This window comes from Taurulus bubalis (assembly GCF_910589615.1).
Source record: "Taurulus bubalis genome assembly, chromosome: 11".
NCBI lineage: Eukaryota > Metazoa > Chordata > Actinopteri > Perciformes > Cottidae > Taurulus > Taurulus bubalis.
The window spans coordinates 8,358,686-8,379,632 of NC_136599.1; the positions used below are offsets into that span (position 1 = coordinate 8,358,686).

General features: G+C 41.2%; 1 protein-coding gene across 1 annotated transcript; it reads right to left on the minus strand.

Moving 5' to 3' along the window:
- Positions 1-488: 488 nt before the first annotated feature.
- kdm5c (lysine demethylase 5C) lies at positions 489-19,910 on the minus strand. Its single transcript, XM_079225745.1, has 29 exons — positions 19,825-19,910; positions 18,002-18,149; positions 17,283-17,360; positions 17,054-17,176; positions 16,773-16,943; positions 16,407-16,541; positions 13,818-13,874; positions 11,404-11,527; positions 10,829-11,103; positions 10,406-10,564; positions 9,756-9,875; positions 9,503-9,661; positions 8,081-8,262; positions 7,776-7,938; positions 7,565-7,684; positions 7,281-7,475; positions 6,930-7,111; positions 6,658-6,782; positions 6,420-6,567; positions 6,255-6,345; positions 5,281-5,663; positions 5,012-5,150; positions 4,706-4,885; positions 3,987-4,115; positions 3,139-3,876; positions 2,918-2,960; positions 2,608-2,807; positions 1,652-1,834; positions 489-1,565 (listed from the first exon to the last, which is right to left on the minus strand). Exons 2-29 carry the CDS (start codon positions 18,143-18,145, stop codon positions 1,557-1,559), a joined length of 4,755 nt encoding a protein of 1,584 aa, XP_079081871.1. The 5' UTR covers positions 18,146-18,149; positions 19,825-19,910; the 3' UTR covers positions 489-1,556.
- Positions 19,911-20,947: the final 1,037 nt, after the last annotated feature.

Genomic DNA, 20,947 nt, shown 5'->3' on the forward strand with positions numbered 1-20,947 from the left:
TAGGATTATTCTTCCCTCTAATTAAATCTGTTAATTGGGTCTACAGCTACTTTGCTATTGATTTTTTTGTCAATGTGCTCTCAGAACTAGCCTCTGAGTATCCAGTAAAAGTACTTATGAATCTATAACGACAATAACTGCCAAGAATGTGTTGTCCAGAAAACCCTGTGAACAAAGCTGATTTTTATTTGGTTTACATGCATGTTTGCTATTGAGGCAGAAATGTTTTTTCAAAGACAAAGCCTTTAACATACTGTATTCGTGTGCGTCTTTCTAACTTGCTTCAAACGCTAGCATAGTTAATGAAAACATGGTGTACTTGTTCAATATTGTGATGTCCGTTTTGTGTCACCCATTTTCCAGTGAAAGCTTTTCTAAATAAATGCTGTGATCATGAAACTTACTTTGGGAGTATCTAGTGCTGCTATGAAACCGTTATTGATCTCAGGACTCGAGCATTTCAAGATGAGAAATAATGAGTCAACATGTCCTAAACAATTCTAAACCTTTATTTTTCTAACAAGAGTGAAAAGAAACAAAGGCAACATTAAAATGAAAAGTTTATACACAAACTCACGACAACTGTGTGTCTGCAATATCAATAATAATAATAATAATATTTGAACCCAGGAAACAAAATAAGTTGTGACAAGTTACAGTGAAGTTACCTTAATTTGCAAAGAGAGAAAACGAGGGAGGGAGAAAAAAAAGAGGTGAAATTTAAAGAAAGCCAAAAAAGAGGGGTTGCTTTAAAAAAAAAAAAATGTAAAAAAGGCATTAAGGGGAGGAAAGGGAGGAGAAAGACAAAGCCAAGAGGTACAGATATCCATTTTGGGAAAGTAGCACCAAAAACATGAATGCCTGTTTTTAACACTTCCCAAAATGTACTCAGTTTAGTCAAAATGCATGTCCCCTCAAAATAGCATCAAACACGAGATTCAATACAACTAAAAAAATACAAGTGTAACCACGGTGCTGTTGTCAAAGATCAGCAGTCAAAACCTTCTGCTGTACCTCAGCTTCAGGATCCATGCCCAAACAGAACTGTCTAAATACATCCCATAGCTTATCCACCTTCAACGAGTGGGCTCAAATGAAGTGAAACGGCAACTGCCGGTGCTGAGACGGGCTTCAGTTGAACTAACATGTAATACATTTGGGATAACGTAGCATACTGACCGACCTCAGAGACAACTCTAGACCAAAGACACTCCTATTGCGGTAAGTCCCACGTCGGTCCAACACAGTCTTAATATGTTTCACAGGAGAAATGAGTCCAGGGAAGGTGGAGAATAAAGGTCGGGTAAGACAGCGAGCCTGAAATAAAAATCAAGACGAGTGAGATATGGCTGAGATTGGGACGAGACGGTGGAGTGTAGACGAAGAGTCATTGCTCTGTTAGTGTCTGGATGTGTGAATGAGGGACGAGGAGGGACGTAGGGAACAGGGATGGGGATGTCCTGCATCTTTCTATAACTTGTCTTCTGGCACAGAACGATCTGTCCCTTCAATTCCTCCGACTAATCCGTCTAAACAGAGATCCAGCGTTGACTACATCACAAAATCTGTCGATAGAGAAAAGGAAACATGTTTATCTCACATAGAGCGTACGCATCAAAGCTACAACAGCGGGCTAAAAAGGGTCAGTTACCCCTGGATTGGTCTGGACAGGTAACTGAGAGGAGGGGCTGAGGGAACAGGTTTTCTTTGACTCAGAGGCATCCAGCGACCGTTCTCCTGCCCCGTCCCCGCTGCCTCCTCTGTGGCTCTTTCTCTTTCGTTTGGAGTCCTTGGCTCGCCCGCGGCTGGTTCGCCTCTGCTCTTCAAGCTCAATCTGAGAGAGAGAAAACACGAATATTAGAGAGGAAGCTGAAGACGTCACCAAAAATATAACAAGGCGATAGACCCATTTTACCGTTTCCTTGTAAAAAAAAAAGAAATGCTAAAGATTAAATCAGTTTATTCTTGATGCAAGTGATACGAATGCTAATATAAAAACTACACATTCTTGCATATTATCTGCTGATCAAAGTGCATTCATTTAATTCCTCCAGCCCCAGAACAAATAATGTAATATATCTCACTTAAATACATATGGAATTAATTACATCAGTTCTAATTTAACTTGCAGACATTGGCAGTTTTTTTTAATAGTGATCCTGTCCTGCAGATCCCATGCTGACCACTAGTAGCGCTATGGAGCTGTGTTTGATCTTGTGCACGCGGTTGACACGAGACACATTTAAGTCAATGGAGCAATGTACCAGCAAAGAAGAAGCAGAAGAAGGAGACTGCTAGCAAGTAAACATGTTCAGACAAGAAAGGAAGTATAATCAACATGAAGGCTTTGCCTTAACAATTTTGGTGAATAACCAATACGGCCAAAATCTTCTATCACAATAGAGGTAATTTCATATCTCAATAACAAAGTATATCACGATGCAGCATGTTTTCTGATAATTCAAGAAATAAATGAAGTAAACTCTTGTGAAATAAGTCTGACAAATGAAAAGTACAGAATATTTTCTTAATTATCAAGAGTAATCGGCTTTTGTTATATTTAGTTTTGTTGATGGTTGTTAAAAGGTCAACGTTTAGTTTCCTGACCTGAATGAGTGTGCGCAGTGTTTCTCTCTCTGGAACAGAAGCAGCTTGCAGGACTCTGTGGATGATGAGTGTCTGGTCCAAGGAAACCTCAAGCAGATCTCCTTCCAGCTGCAGCTCCTCCAGCTGGACTTTGGTGGCTGGCAGAAGCTCCACTACTTGGCCCTTCAGCAGCGGCAGCAAGGGCAGCAGAGACCCCACGCCTGAGCGGGAAGTGAGCAGAAGGAAAACGTTGTGAGGACTGGTGTCTTATGGGAGACGTTGCACCACTCAGCTTTTGACATTTACTTTAAATATCAAAACGTCATCTTACCTGTAACATTGGACTTCTTGCTGATGCCATTTTCACATCCAGCCTGCGGAAAAACATGCATTGAATTAAAAACAGGCAGGTTGGCCACAGTATGATAAGAAAGAAGCAATTAATTTATCATTCAACTGACAGAAGATGTATTCTAGTCAGATGCACATTTTACAGTTACCAGTCTATATTTGGTTAAATATTAAAATAAAGAGTCAGAATAAGGTGTTAACCTGAGTGCCGTTGCTTTCCTTGGTTTTCTTTTTAGGTGAATTCTCGTCCGTCAGATCAATGACTCCTTCCTCGACGTCCCCTCCCTCAGAGTCTGATAAAACAATCACAGAGCTCCCCTTTGTCTCCTTTTTCTCCGCGTCACAATGGAGAGTCTCTTTAAGTTCTTGCAGGCTCTGAAGTGCCTGCTGCATCTCGGGGGTCTCCACCGCCTCCTTGGCTCGGCCCTGCCAGGTGATGGCCCTCTCCGTGAGGCACTGCAGCGCTTCTCCTTCGGGCAGACGCACCGGCAGCCTCTGCAGGGCGACGAGTAACGCCAGGATAGTCTCCAGGCGCGGGCGCCGTGATCGCTGGCACCGCGGACACAAGAAGCGCGAGTCCCAGTCCCACCAGCAGAGGGGGTTCCCCAGTGGTCCGGAGGAGGGGAGCAGGGAGGGAGAAGGAACGCAGCCCCCGTGGAACCAGTCCTTACACAGATGGCAGCGGAGTTGAGGCGCACGAGGCTGACCGGTGCACACGCAAACCGACTGAGGGGGGTTGGTACAGGCGTGGTTACCGTTCTGCTTTACAGAGTCCTCGGAGTGGCTGGATGTGTCCGTCTCCATCGCGTCCTCCCACCTCCCGTTCTCCTTGTTCTCCTTGCAACTTGAGGAGTTAAATCCAGATTTGCACATGTTCAATTCCTGTAATCTCAGCAGTGCCTCCTTTTCCTGGTGCTCCCCTTCTTTGAATGCCAACACCTAGAGAGACAAGGCACACACAGAAAGTTCACCTACAAAACTAGTATGCATTTAAAAAGCCAGAATACTACGTTGGAGAGATTAAAAATAAACATGCTCAATAAACTCACGATAGCGGCAGGGTCCCTCAGGTCGTGAGCGGAGAGGCCCAGAGTGTTGGTATCAGAATCCTCTAAAGGCTCGTCCAACGGCTCCATCTCATCTCGCATCTCTCTCCTTTTTGCACACGGGCATAATACCTGCAGGGCCACACTGCAGTTTAACGCATGCTCTTCTGAAGGTTGCCGTATACAGATGTTGACAGAAATTCAGTCTATTTAAAGCTGAGGTGGGTACATCCTGACGGCAATCAATGAATCAAATACTCTGACAAAGAAAAACGGGATGCACAGCAACAGAGAAACAACGGGGAGAAAACAGCGTGTAGAGACGGCATATTTACTCTGGATTCAGGATTTATTTTGTCCAAACCAGAGTTCCTAATTGTTGAAACAGTGGAAGACTAAAAGATGCGTTTGGTGAGTTCTATTTTTTTATCCAACTTGTATTTAGAAGCTGAACTGTTGTATTTTTCAGTTTAGGTGTAAGAATAAATCCTTCATTGATGTTTTGTTAGTTTATCCATCTAAGCAAAATGGCTGCTCGCAGGCAATGCATCCTGGTACATGTAGGCACAGCTGCAGCAGGAGTGATTCTCAGTCAATATAGCACACACTGGAATATTTATGTCTTCAGTGGGCTGCATTTACCGTGAGCACTGATTGAACATCCAAATAAAAAAAATAAAAAAGTGGAAAAATTTCCCTTAAGTACAATTTTAATTGCTCACCTCTAGCAGACTGTGCTGACTGCTCTTCTTCAGGAAGGTCTTGGTGGCCTTGTCCCTCCAGGAATGAGCGCTGGCTACCTGCAGTTCCAGCTGTCGTAACTCCTCCATGAAGACCGGCAAGTCTCTTCCAATGGCCACCAGGCCCTCGAGGTCATCCAGGCATGGGTAATGCTCCCCATTCTGCGATAAAGAAAAGACAGAATAATAATGTTACAACATGAATGTCCCGCATATTTTGCAATTTATATTTAATTACAAATCACACAATTACAGAGGAGGTAGAATCAAAATAAGGCTGATTTTTACCTGGATTTCCTCAAGGTCCGTTACCCAGGCGCGTGCTCGAGTGAGACAGTCCTGTAGAGCGAGAATGTTGGGCAGCTTGACTGGAATTAGCTGGGCCTCATTTACTATTGCCTCCAGAGTGGAGAGAGGATGTTTGTGCCTGCAAGAACAAAACCATGGCAAAGAAATGTTGACATTACGGCAACAAGATAAACTGGTTGCAAAGTGATGACAATCCCTGTGGCGGCTGAAGCATGTACACATTTTATGGTTTGACTGGTTTGTCCTACCTTTGCTCGAGGCAGATCTGTGCTTTCTCCTCCCAACGCTCTGCAATTGTGAGCAGCTCCTGAAGCTCCGCCATGGCCGTCTCCACAGACACGCTCTGGGGTATGTTGCAGCCTGCTTCCATCAGGTTTCTCAAAACATCCAACATCACTTCCTGCTTTTCTCCTCCCTCTGTGCCAAGGGTGCGCCTCACTTCTGCAAGCCAGACGCTCTGCTCCTTGAGGCCCTGGAGTAAATTACACTCCGGCACCACAACAAGCAGCTTGGCCCCCTGCTCCAACAAAGTATGCAACTGTTCAGGCGGCGAGGAGTCCCTCCTCCAGTCCCTGTCATTGGCCAGCAATTGAGCCTGGCTTTGGAAATCCTCCACTGTCCTCAGAACCACCTTGAAAAACAGATGGTACAGAGCAGGGTTCATACACATCTTGACCAATGGATTTCCATGACTTTAAACCAAATTTCCATCCCCAAACATTTTGTGAAATCTCGGTGTATACATGAAAGTGAGAAAATGTAGTATTTAAACTAACAATGAGAATTCCAAAGTATACAGTGAACCTTAAATGACGCAAATGAATGAGACAATAGTTTGATTAAAAGAATATACATTTATATAGATGCCTGCTTATATTTTGAGCGTCTTTCTTTTAAAAGCATATTCATTATTTCAAACTCAGCCTAACTGAACGTCATGAACACATTAATATAACAAATTTCCATGACTTTTCCAAAACTTCGGGGATTTTATTTTTTTTCAAGGACTTTTCTAGGCCTGGAAATAACCATTTTAAAATTCCATGACTTTTCCAGGTTTTCCGTGACCGTAAGAACCCTGACAGAGGTAAACTGAAGGTTTATTAAATAAAAAAGTACAATTTATAAGCCGAGGAAATTGTAACACGTTTATACAGTACATTGTATCAATTTTGTAAAGATTACATCTGAAAAAGCTAGTTTACGCAGAGTGGTATCTCACCTGCACTTCCTCCAGCTGGGCGATCACACAGGGCAGGTTCTGCATCGTCTCTACCAAGGATTTCAGCCCCGCCAAGGTCATCTTACTTTCACTGAAAGACAGCAGTGCGTAAGTGCATGTAACTGAACAGTTTGTGTAAATGTTAAATGGACGTTCTTATCTTACCTGGTCTTTGAGTTACTGAGGAGCTCAGTACTGGTCTGCTGGCAGCGTTCTATGTCTTTAAGAACAGTGTTGAGTTTCCGTAGAAGTTCGTTGTCGGGAAACTTTTTTTCTGTTGCTTCCAGCTTCAGCATCTTGAGGTCGTCAATTCCTGCAATTCAATAACCATTTAGTCTTACCGCTTTGTTTTACAATTTTATTTTGAAACCAAGTTTAAAAGGAATAATGTTGATTTCCTCACCTATCTTGTTTCCTTCTTCCTGCTCAAGTGCCTCTTTCACCCGGTTGGCCCAGGAATCAAATGACTCGGACCGAACCTTTAATCGATGCAACATGGCTAACAGCTCATCGAGGGTATATCTGTATCTGAAAGTGAAGGGATAAGAGATAAGATTAACTCAGCTAGTGGAGATCAAATTAGAAAGAAAATAGCATTGTCTTTAAAAAAGACTGTTGTGGCTCACTGGAAAACATGTGCTCACACACACTCACAGCTACACAAGAGATAAATACCTGAGGTAGAGTTTTTCAGTGGGGCAGTTGCACAGATGCTGAGTGTGATAGAGGCACACCAGTCTATTGGGGCAGTTGGAGCAGGCCAGAGCAGAGAGAAAGCACGTGGTCTTACAATTGTCACACTGTCTCTCATCGTCAGGCAGCAGCTCAAATGCCTCACGCTCTGCTTCAGTAATGCCCTGCAGGTGAAACACAGATTGTATGAGACAATCAGATTTTCCGTATTCTCTATAGACATTACAATTTAAGTATGAAACCAAATGTAACTATTACTCACTAACACATTAAAGAAGGAAGTGGATGAATAAATAAATTAATAAATTTCTAGGATCCATTTCTGTGTCTCACCCTTTCCATCAGACCCTTTCGCAACTTCCTCTCCTCCTGAACAATAATGAACATTTCTCGGTGTGTAGCTGCAGCCAGGTTGAGGTCTAGTTTCTCTGGGCTGGTAGCCATTTTACAGGTGAGCTCTTCGTGTGAAAACACACAATACCTCGTCAGACGCCGGTAGTGCTCAATACAGGAACGGCCAGCAGGCAGCTGAGCGGGAGAGGGAGAAGAGAGATGTTGATAAGCTTTGTGAACGATGTGTGATGACAACTTGGGACAGACGGTGTGAACAGACGTACCCAGTCTGCAGTGCAGAAGTTAACGGCTTCGGCAAAGTTATATCCCTGATTGAAGCCGCTGTGGTAGGCTCTGGGGAAGGTGATGACAAACTCCCCAGCACACTGGTTGGTACGAACAACCTGCCAAATCACAAACAAGGAAGTTAATCAAAGAAAACGTTTGACCCAACAATAGTTCTGCTGTGTGCTCGTGTGTTTATGCGAGACTGACCGGAACACCATGAGACATGAGGATATTGGGGTTCATGATGGTGACCAGCTGGTGCAGGAGGTCAGGTTGATACTCAAACAACTCTGGCGTCAGCTTCTTCATCACTTCCTCAAGTCGCTCAGCTGCCACAGAGGGAACCCCGTACCACGTCTTGGGTTCACCCCTAGAGATGATAGTTAGCCACGAAACAGAAAGGGAAACGTTTTAGTATTTCACTCAAGTTACCGTTCCAGGCGTCGTCATCCTATTCTCTGCGTTTATGATTACGATAAAACCCCAAATAATAAACAGAAAGGACGCTGTACCAGTGCAGGTAGTTGATGGAGTAGCTCCAGTGATCCTCAATGTGCCAGCAGAAAGCTGAGAACACCATGCCCACGTAAAGCCATGGCACCTTCATCCCAGAGATGTCTCCATTAATGTGGCACAGGAGCGACTGCTCCAGCACGGGCATCACATTCAGGTTCCATCCGCTGCGGGCGTATTCCTGATCAAACAAAGACAACAGTGCGATTAGTTTTTTACTCCAAAACAGCTAATAGGAGATGGTTCAGTCAACATTGAGTATATTAAATCTGAGTTAAGCAATGGCAACCCGTAAGGCTCCCTTTTGAGACACCATCCTGCGGGTGAAACACGATCCTGCTCACGAGGAAATACATATCATTTCCAATATTGTAGGAATTGTGCTCCGTCAGTGCAACAAATCACATCATGAGTGATTGAGAAAACGGTTCATTGCTCATACGTATGTAAAGCGTCATACAGACTTTTACAATTTAAACTGTAAACAATGTGGTACTGTGCATTATGCGCAGTACCACATTTTAGTGGTACTGCCCTAAAAAGAACCGCCAGCTGCCTTGTGTGCAAAGTCAGCGGTATAAAAAAAGGACACGTTGAGGTTTTATTCTGAGCCAAGAGTGACGTAACGCTGTTTAATATTTGAATGAGAGGGCAGAAAGTAACTAATTTATCAAACCAGGATTTAGACATCCTGTAAACCTTTGATAAACCCTTTTATATGAAATAGTCTGTATCAGAGGAAATAAAACAATGTGTCTGGCTCAGTAAGAGAGAGGCGACTGACAGAAACTAAGAGTTTGTTAAAGAAAACCTACCAGTGAGCAGGTTAGGTTCACAGAGTCAGTTTCTATGGTTACTGAACCAGAATTTAAGTTACCTCTCTTTCTGAAACTGAAAACTCAGTTTCCCCTCATCTCAAGAGTATTTTCACAAAACCCTCATTCTGAAATGGCCCAGATGGATTTCGTGGCACATTATTTGAGTAAAATCCAGATTATTGAGAAGATGAAGGCTTCAAGTCATTTGTTATAAAGTGTTTGTGATTCTTGTCATGTTTATTAACCTACCAACCCAACCAGCTGCCAACTAATCCCAATACGAACCAGACAGAAAACTCACTGCTCTCTCGTCTACTTTTAGCAATGAAATAGAAACTGTGCTGTTAAATTTCTGGTCATGCAAACCTGGTATTGTCAAGAGCGTCACTGAAATAAATCAGGATTAGTTTGTAGTTTCCTATCAGAATGGCTACAGTCAGAATGACACATTGCCCTTCTGTAGTATTTTTAAGTAAGTGGAGTTCAATGTATTACTTTCAACATTCTTAACATGTAAATCTCAAGCAGGATGCTGTGGCCCTTCCTTTAACCTCGGTTACCCTTCAAGATAATGTTTCACAAAAACAACAACCACGTGCATACCTCCTCTTCCTTTGTGAGCTCCTTCTTGCCATTGTTCATCGGGAAGCCGCTGCCAAACTCTTTGGAGTGTATGTCCGCTCCGTACTCGACAACCACGTCTTCCTCGATGCTACTAACCAACCTCCAGAACTCTCTCTCCACGAGCTCAGTGGGAACCATCTACAGCGACAAACACAAAGGCCAGAGATTAGTCCTTCGTCATCAGACATGTCCTCCACAATGAAGAGGTGATGTCTGGTGTGGCTGCGCTTACATGGACAGGCATGTTGAAGTAATCCGCTTTGAAAGCATCTGCCATTTCCCCAAAACTCTGCAGAGTGTACTCTCGTGTAGCCTGTTCAAAGCCAAATGCTTCTGAAGGTTTCTTGCACTCCTGTGAGAGAAAGTGAGAGAATAAAAATAAAGATTAGTCTTGTGGGTTAGAAGAAACCCAACCAAACATGGGATGCATGGCATACAGTGTTTATTGCGTTAATTAGAGCTATGACAAAATATGTTCGTCAACAACAAACAAAGACAAGGCGATGACGAGATGGCAACAACATTATTGAAAATGCCATTTTGCGGTCAGTCTTTCGAAGAATGCATTCTTAATCTGTTTTTCATCAGATAAGATAAAAATCGTTTGTGAAATAAGTGCGGCTAAAATAAAATAAACTATGTTTTAGCTCAACTAGATTGATCGAAATAGTCAATACAATGATGAAAAAAAGGCATTTGTCATCAGACTAAATAGAAACTAAAAAGCAGACAAAATGAAGAGAAAACTGATTTTGCAATGACTTCTAAAACTAGACTACAACTATGAAAATTAACGACTAAACTATGATTAAAACTAATAAGCGTTTTTGTCTAAATATCTGGAAAAATTAACACCGATTGTGTGTTAATATCTTTGCTTACCTCTGCCAAACACTTAGGGCAACGCCAGTTGCCTTTGGGAGGATCAGTGAGGGGCGGTAGTAGACAGTAGGTGTGGTAGTTATCATCGCAACCGTCACACAGCAAGAGTTTCTCGTCATCATCTCCCCGACCACACATTCGACACACAAAAGAATCCACCTTAGAAAAGGTAACAAACTAGAATTACCACCTCGCCGTTGTATGCCTCTGGCAATCAGTCATGTTGCAGATTACATCAATATCTGTCAAAAATATAACAGACAACCACGGTGCCCTATAACGCACTGAACCAGTCAAATAAAATAAAAAAATAAAAAAATCAGATTGTGGAGTCACAATTCTGTCAAATAAAAGGTTCATGGTAGTTTAATATTCAATTTAGTTATGTTGATCTCAACTTTGTGCATTCTTTGGTCTACTTACAGACTGCGGGTTGTTGAGGTTGCGTCTAAGCCTCATGGTCATTTTGGTACATGGTCCCTCTGTAACTTCTCCTTCCTCTTTTTTACCGCCCTCTACAACCGGTTCTTCCTTCTTCACTTCCGTCTTTACGGTGATGGTAGGAGGCGGCGGTTGGGGGCTGGATGTACTCCCGTCGCTCTGCTTCTCTTGAGGCTCCACTGACTCCGCTTTGACTGCGGTATCACCGGGAGCAGGAGACACTCTGGCCTTGATGGTAACCGTTTGAGGCATTTCTTCTAAGAAAAAAAAAAAAGGGGCGAAATAAGTTTTTTCAATATTTTACAGTGCAGGGCTCCAAGTTGGCAGCTTGATTGGATCCAAACCAAAAACAAGCTCTCCAATGGCCACAATTTATTTAATCGAGCCAATATTGAATACTTGTCTCTTAGTTGATTAAAAAAAAAGAATTGTGATGCAGTGTTGCCTCTGAATTTCCTGGTTTCTCAATGTTACTGTTACCACATTTATAGACCTTGTAGGTTTAACAAAATGTGTCTGAAGAGGTGTTGAATTTAGGTTGTGGTCATGTGACTTACCTTTCTTCCTGATGCCTTTGTACCGTGCCACAAGTCCAAGTCCCATCATCTTTGGTCCTGCGCCGTAGATCTGAAGCTTCTTCAGTTCTGGGTTCTTCTCTATGTCTTCCTCTGTAGGTTCAGGCTGTGGATGAAAGTACATTTTCGTTATGAAGGCAAAGACGCACAACAACCGCACACAGAACCAAGCGAGGATCTCGGCCAAATGCAGAACAAAACAGCAATGCCATCACAAGGAGGGATTATGCTCGGTTAGAAATTAACAAAAAGTTAGCAGAGATCACAGTGAAAGCTTAAACGTTAAGACCCACCACCAGAACACAAAATCACCAGAGGTTGCAATCATATAGTTAGAGTTGTATAGTGTTACATTTTTGTAAGTTATGAGTCTGTCTTCTACTAAATATCCTTGGTATTTTTAAATAGCTGAACACGTTGAATATCTACTGTTAAAAGCAAGTGGCTCATTTTAAACATGTAGTTTTATGCAGAATTGTTTGGAAAGATCAGAGTTGTTTTCTGTTCCAATCAAATTGAATGTTTGACTGTGAAACTGCATAAAAAATATAAATATATATATATTTTTTTAATGTTGTCCTAGACTTGCTCCCTATTTGAAGTCAATCTCAAAAACTGCTCTCACTTTGACTCGTCTCGGACACAACTTAAGGGGTCTTGACTTCAGCTCATCATCACATTTCCTTACCTTCTACTATTAAAGGCATATTCTGACTTTTCTTTTTTACAGTAAACCGCTAAATAGCTTGTTTTCTTGCAGCCTATGGATGTGTGAAAAACTGTCAACTTTAAAGCTCCTCTAAAACATTTCTGGGATTTTGTTTGCAAACATTGGTAAAACCCAATATTAATGACACTTGACAGTTTTGTAGTGAACGATTTGTCATTTTAGACTTCCTCCCTTGTATTACATTATTTTTGCGCTCCACGATTGGACTCTAGTTCCAGTCTGCCATATGATTGCAAACAGTAAACACAAGTCATGTGTAATCACCAAAGTAGACAGAAACACAGAAGGTCTTAACGTCACTTTCAATAATCAGTCAGCAGATCGAAAAGGCAAATAAAAAGGTTCCAACGCAGAGCTTCTTCTCTTAACATCAATGTAAGGTGCTTTCAAACATGCAGTCAGAACGCAACCTGTATTCCCACAAGAAAATAAATGTATGCATGTCATGACAACTTTGTTGGTGCCAGCTGAGGCACAGAAACTGGGCAGATACAATGCCACAAACGATACCATTCAAGACTTTGTTCCCCAAGATGGATTATGAAAGAAGCGCGTGTGTTTTTGACTTTACCACCTGTATGCAATTGCACGCTCTTCAGTCCTGCAAATGTAACTCTGGCTGCCCAGACATTGTTGTATAACTTTTGTCTATATATATATATATATATATATATATATATATATATATATATATATATATATATATATATATATATATATATAAAAATTAAAAAAAAAAGTGGGATAGGGATTGGAAGCATGGGACAACACATCAGATCAGCAGGGCTTGATGCTGGAGGACAATCAAACAACCAAACCTCCAACAACTTCGATGCTTCAGTGATTTAAGACTCCAATATTTTACTGCATATCATTTGACTATGGTACCCTGCAATAAAACCCAATAAAATTAAACCTGCTAGGGTTCTTCTGTGTGGGTGCACTCGAAAGAGAACGCATGCAGCCACACTGGTAGCTGCTGAAGTGAGAAGTCTGCAAGGCAAAACAGCAGGAGGCACACAGACAGCTCAGCGACAAAGCATTTCAAGCCAAGTGCCACCACAGAAAGAGAGAGCGAGAGAGTGATGGGTGAAAGAGAAAGCTAGAAAGTGCATCTGCAGACCAGAAAAGTGTGTTTGACAATAGAGGATCAACTGAAAGTGTGTGCAATTTAGGATATTTAACACGTTAGTTTTTAACAACTTTGGCACATGAATCCAAATTTGCATACATTTAAGACCTAATGTTAAGGTTTTTTATTATTATGATGTATTATAACTATTAAAAACACACCGACAAGGCCCCAAAACTCCATTGTCCAACATTAAAATACTAACGGCAGAAATCGGACAAGGAGATCTTCCTGTGTTCATTGTCTGGTCTACATCTGGGAGATAACGGTGATTTAATAAGTTGCATTCCCTGTCATTGCAATGCCAGTTTTATATGGCTTTTGAAAAAGTATGCAACAGTCATGTGACCCTATTATGGGTTGAGAAGTGTGATCACATGTGAATGAAAATGTTTCAGTGGTTAGTGAAAGAATAAAAATAAACTCCAAAAAAACACAACATGTAGACAACTTCAGAGGGGTGAGGTGGTGTAGGAAAAGAGGCAGGAAGAGAGAGGGGGCGGAAGTGGAGCTCATATGCTCGAGAGGCAGTACCGCAGAGATGAGTAGAGAGCCAGTGGTGAGAGGATGGGGGGCCAGATCCTCTGGACCCTGCAAGGGGAGACAATAACAGCAACAATAAACTAAGACAAGAGGGAAAAGGCGATGAGAGGAAGGGAGAGAGCCTGGAAATTACAGAGCCACTCATCTTCACTGGGACACATAGATAATTTAGTATCTGGATCCACATGATTCCTCACTTACCACATTATTAATCTTAAAATGATTAATTAACTCTTAATCTTTGGTATGTATAGTATTTCTTTGGATGGGATTGCATAATTTAAACAGTTTGGTTCAGTTTGCAAACCAGTACTCCAGCATGTTAATTGACAAATGTAGATACATTTCAGCATTTCTTTTTAATACAATCTGAACTATTATAAAAGCATCATCTCAGCCCTAACCATACAAGGTGCTGCCAGGTGAGTAGCTGTCACATCAAAATGATCTATTCTAAAAAGGGACAGATGTGGCACCAAACAGAAATGTGGCTGGGAAGGTGTTTGGAAATGTAATGTATGCTGACAAGCAGAGTCCGAAATTATTAGTTAATTTCTGACATGGATGATAAGTTTGTTGCCGTGGACGATACTTGTAGTCCAGCCTGCGGTAAACAAACAAAAAATAAACAGACTGGATCTTAAACTCTCATAAATTAAGCTAAATGGGAATAAATACCATCCCATGATCAAAATTAACCAACCTCAAAATACTGTCTTGTATACCTGTTGAAGTAATGAGGGCAAAACATTTTTGCAATACCAAATATAAATGCCCATTACTAAAAAGTTGTTTTCTGCATTCATATACAGAATCTTTAGGCAACGGGATACGTTTTGGTATCAAAAGTGTTCTGGTTACAGTTTGTTATGCGGTAATATTCAACCAAAGCAGGCTTTGGTTGAATGTAGGTAAACTGTCCATATGGAGCGCAAAAGAGGCCGAATACATTAGCTGAAACGTACTCAAAGTATGATGAGTAGGTCATTAACAACTAGGGGGAGAGGGGGTTTGGGGCAGAAGGTTAGGTTGCATGTCACAAGCATGAGAAAACAGAATGATGGCCAGTCCAGAAGTTGAACTGTGCATTGCTTCAAAATAATCGTGGAACAATTATGAAATAAATAATTGTGTGTCTACCAGTGAGATGGAAAGAAGTGGATGAACAAAGCAGAAAACAAAGTTATGGAACAGCGACAAAACAGCAGGGTTAAGCAAAGCAGCATGGCGGGATGGAGAGTAAGCAAGCAGGGATGCGCTCTGAGTGTCACATCTTCCAGACCCTGGCACTGAAACCGATGCACAATGGCACATGGATAAGCACAACAAAAGTTAATAACATGACAGAATGGTACAATAAAGAAGATTGTCATCCAACAAACACTGGCGTTGTTGGCTTGAGTTTCTGCTTGCCTGTAATGATGGAAGATCTGTCGTTATTCATTTGGCTGAACAACAGGCAGATAGTCAACTATTAGATGATCATAACGCTTAACAGAGTTAGCAAACATGATAAAAGCTGCCAGCTTTCTATGTTTGCTGTCCAAGTCAGATCATCAAATAGCAAGCATATATCCATGTACACTGAGGTTTAAAGTCCTGGAAAACAACCTGCAGATTTCTCTCAAAAACCATCATTCACAATGTCATCATAGGTCAGAACAGCCTGATTATGTGGTTGTTAAAAGCAATATGAATTTACCATTTAATAATGCATAAGCTGATACAAAAATAATCCCTCTCAATCATCACTTATGACCCACAAGAAGTATGTGGCGGTGTCTGTAGGCGCAAAGTCTCTGCCTTCTGCCTGTATACGTTTTTATGTGCTTCTCTGTGTATGCGTTTGCCCCGTCAGTGTCTCTGAGGTTAGGTGCTATATCAGACGGTGTGTAGGCACAGAGACAGACCACAACCAGATGAAGTGTGCCATGGGCTGCATTCATTACAAATCCAGCACCTTCCCGCAGGTTTCTGAAGAGGTGTGGTATTGTTTATTTGCGCTTTCGGACATAACCGCCATTAAACAAAAAACTAACAGAAAATTATGTTTTATTCTTCCGATTCAAAGCTTTGTTCTCACAAATGCCGGTCCCTCTCTTCATTCACTCTCTATGGACTCATGTGTCTGAAGAAATAAAGTTGAATATGCATCTCATTTTACCAACGCTGCGCTCTCTCTCCCTCTGTCTTTCTAGCTCACTCGTCAAGCTGGAGAGGAGGGGCGAATTTTGAATGCCGTGTTCAAAAACAGCAATCAACAATGTGAATAGATATTATATTTTTTCAATTCAGTCACAGGTTGAAATTCACACTTTGTCTCAACAACTTAAAAAAATTGCCTTTGACAGGTTAGTTGCACAATAACCTTAACCCATCCAATCTTTGTGATATTGAAAAGCAGCTGTATAAACAAAAATGTTATTTATTTATGAATGATTTTGAGACAGCAATGTGCATGCAGAAATGTGATCCCAAAAGTATATTTAAGTGACCAAAGTACAGCTCAGTATAGGTTTAGTGGTCATAGAGTTATGCAAATTTATTGAATGACAAGTACACAAAGAAACTGTCACTCACATCAGGCTGGCAGCGGCTTGCTCTGCGTCCATAACTGTTCATTTTGGATGGTTGCACAGACTGTCGCAGGGGGATGGAGTGTGGTTTGTACTCTTTATCCACTTCCTCTCCATCATAGTGCTTTGGCTTGCAATGCTACAAATGAAATAAAGAGTTTATATGAAAACACACAAGAGAAAATAAATAAATATATATATATATATATGTGTGTATGATGTACCGTCTTTTGATTCTGACCAAAATAATGTGTACAATATATCAAATAGTTTCTTAGCTACTCTTCACAGAGGGAGTTGACAGTGTTATCTATTAACTTATCATCCCTTGTAACACAAAGTGGACAGATAAGAATGTGTAGAGATATACCGGCAAGCTGGCACCAGAATGGAACACTTCAAAGGGGTAGACGATCCTCTCATAGTGCGAGCGCAGCAGAGAACCAATATTCTTGCCTGGAGGGTAGCCAAGCCTCTGGGCCACACGAGCCCAGCGCCGTTCCTTACAGACCATCTCAAAACCTCCTTCATCTGTCACAATCTGGAACAGAAAAGCCAGTTAATTTTTTTAAATCTTATCTAAAAAGGAACAAAGACAACATCTAGCTTAAAACATACTTTTAAAGTACAAACAATAAATTGAATACCTACCCTTGAGAGGCTGAAAAGATCAAGGATGCGCCTTTCAATATGTGGGATTTTCAAAGAGGATGCCTGGACCTCCCAAAATCTGGCGATGCGGTCCAAATAATTAAGTTTCACTCTTGTCTCCGCCTAAAATGAGATGATTGAGGAATCACCATGAGTACGATGGCAAATTACATTGACAGCTTCAATTATCTATCCATGTATAATTTAAGGGAAGATAAAGACAACTTGCCTCCAACTCATTAAGCCTCTGGATGCGGGGTGTGAACCGGAAGGTATCCAGCTCTACTGAAAACGGTGGTTGCCAGTCCTATTTAGGAGCAAAGACATGCAATTATACTTCTACGCTAAAACAACAACTTGTGTATTTTATGCTTCGACGGTGACCTCCAAGATTCATTTTATGCTTCGATGGTGACCTCTAACATTCAAGGAGCTTACCAAAATAAATGAATATGGACATGGGAGATAAATGAAATAGGGTCCTTAGTTTGGACTTAACCCTGGTTTAATTTTGGCTTAAAGGCTCAAGAACCTTTCACGGTTTTCACCCAGAAGGATGCCCAAGGTCGCCTGCTCCAGAACAATTGAAATTCATATTATCAACAATTAAAAAGGTCTTCCTCCTCACCATTTAGTTCAGAACAAATGATAATTCCTAAAGATCTTAACCTGGAAAATGCGAATAGGAAAACTGTACCGTCAGTAGAACTACTAATATGTATGATTATTCCCACTAAGCCCTAAAGATGAGCAGTGATGAGGTTTTAATTTATGAAAACATTTGCATTTTTCCTATAGTAATCCTCCGTATTATCTACTGCAAAAACATTTTGTCCACGTACCTTTTACTTAGCACTTCTAAACATATTAAACCCAGTGCATGCTACAAATAGAACACAGTGAGCATGTCATTTCTTTAACATATTCCAAGCGTAAGCAAATATTTACTGGTGGAGGTCGGATTTTGCAGATTCCAGACTTCTCTGCAATTGGACGAATCTTGGCAATGTAGCCCAGCGGGTCCTGAAATTCTTCCCATGTTGGTTCAAATACTGGACACTCCGGAGGAGGTACAAACTCTTCCCCTTCCATTGCCCTGATAACAAGAAGATTGACAATACAAAACAAGGTCAATGGACTATAATAGACTCACTTATAAGCAGCATCAATACAGCCTTTCAGAAAGAAGTTTGCATGCAACTCTTGTTTTTCATTTGTAGATAATAATAGTCTAAAACCCTGAAGCCGAGCATATGTTGGATTTTGCTTTTTTCCTGAATTGATCTACCATTTCTTTGTGACTTGAGCTCCAGATACCCTAGGGCAAGTTGAATGAACCTGATACTTCAGACGGGTATGTTCACGGGCCAACATTTTGTCTTCAAACATGCCAAACATTTATAGAACCCATGTTTTTCAATAAATGTAAACGGAAACACATTTTACAAAGACAATGTAAAGTTAACATGTTATCTTAATTCAATAAGTAACATGGATCAGTGTATAAGAACATAATAATATCACACAGCTATTTGTTTACTCTTGCTCATACTACTTCCTGGTCTAACATGGCATTGTACTATCGCTGGCTTTAATTATATGGCAATAAGTTCCTCTGCATGTTTAGTAGTTCATAATTTCCCATAAAACTTTACATAATAACAAATAACAAGAGACATGGATAATCCCAGGATGAGGCTTTTCTTTGATCCCTGTGGTCCTTGTTAAAGACCCCTCCCCCAACAACAGACACAACAAAACAAATGCCATGCTCTGTTGAACCAACAAGGGCCAGGGTGGAAAAGGGCAAAAGTTTTAAGTACTGTTATCAATCGCAGAACTGAGCCACAATCATGTTTTCGTCTTCTCAATTGGTACAGTTTGCACTTGAGAAATAAACATTGCTTTGAGTAACGTGTTTGCACACGCGTCTTCATATAAAAGCATCTTATTATATTATTTCCTGGGGCATTACTTATTCATTATCATCAACTTGATTCTGGAATTTCAGTGGCATGAGTGTCATCTATCTGATTCTTCAAAGGCCTTCAGACAAACAATGGCGTGAAGGCCATGAACCCAAAAGGTATCGGAGGCCATCACTACTCCCAAGTTGGCTGGACTGGCTTAATGAATACGCTCGAAAGAGACGCATGACAATAAATAAACAAACACTCAAATACAATAGCCAAAGGGTTACATTTAAATGTCAATGTCCATCTTATTAACATTACTCAACAATACACATTTGCAACCTGGCAACTGTTAGCTAACCTAACTACTAAACTTAGGAGAACTGACGTTAAAACTAGCCTTACCTTCCGGCGACAGCGTTAACAAAACAAGTAAGAAAAACGAAAATGTATCCAATTAAATGACTTATACTGGGTTTGCTATGTGTCATGCATTTCTTCTGCCCACGGTGAAGTCCATTTCATGCTATTGTTCAGCTACTAGGGGCGATAACGCCACTTCCAGCTAACGTTAGCATCGAGGCCTCCACTTTTTCTCCCATCACCTCCTCCGGGTTTAGGACACTAGCTAGCTAGCATGGTAAGCTAACGTTGACTGGGAAAACTCACCAATATGAACGCAGATCAGCTAACACGAGCTTACACACTCAACCAGACTTGTGCTATTTAACCAAATAGTTAACGTTAGTCAGGCACATGTAACATTTTCTATGTGGAACCATAACATACCACATATAGTATATTTGATGACCCCCTTTCTTTAAAACTACAATGTCTCGTTGCGTTGCCGTAACTGACCCGAAGACACCTCGATGTCCCGGGGTGTGATAGGGCCGGTGGCCGCTCTCCTTCCTCTGTTGTTGTGATGACTGCTGGTGAGCTAACGTCGGCCAGCTGTGCTCGGGCCAGTCGGCTAGCTGACGGAGCAAAGTTCACCGTGTTTTCCGCCTCAGTTCTCCATAAACTCCGTTCTGTCAAACACACGGGTTCACAACATGGACGGCAGCTGTTCGTTTAATAGCAAGCGAGGGTCTAAACTTGATCAATTATGTCGTTATCAATCATTTCCCGACCAACATCATCACTCTCTTCAAGCCATCCTATCTTTCTTGATGAGACGCCATCTTAGTTTTTTTTCTCACGACCGAAGCACAACCTCGAATCTTCACATCACGTACCTCACGTTTACTCCCTGAAAGTAGTGCCCACGTACGCCAACACGAGTCACGGAGCTGCTGCTGTGACCGTCGTTAAGTCGTTGCGTAAGTAGAATTGACTGTGCCACCACGCAAAGCATACTCTCATTACAAATTGAAAATGTAAATTTAATCATTTTGATTAACAAATTTGTATTTAAAATAAATCATCGTATACAAATAAAACGTGACGCTTTTTGTGTACTGTGTTAGTCGAGGTGGAGTGAAACGTAGGCTTCCTACGGTGTATAGTGTGAGCATAATGTACTTTTTTTTTTCCTTTTCTGGATTTATGTAACTGTCAAGATCAAGTAAAAATCACACGTTTCCCTCTCTAAGAACTGCATTCAAAGGAAATTCATTCAGCCTCTAAATACAAAAATAGCACAAAGTGTAATTGAATCCATGAGTCCATTTTACCACTCATTGTTCTGAATTATTTATGAATACTGTATGGCTTATTGACAATGCGCAACAGTGTTGTAATTATGCATCAACATTTGACAAAATAGGTAGTTAAATAAGAGATTGTGTGCAAAGGAAATACTGTGAAATCAATTGGTTACAGGGTAGGAAGCCCCAAAGGTGTCCCAGTGAGTGTGTGTGTGTGTGTGTGTGTGTGTGTGTGTGTGTGTGTTATTATGCAACATTTGCTATCATAAAAAATGGCTCCTGTGAAGAGTTGATATGCAGAGCAGCCTACATCTCATATAGATCTTGTAGTT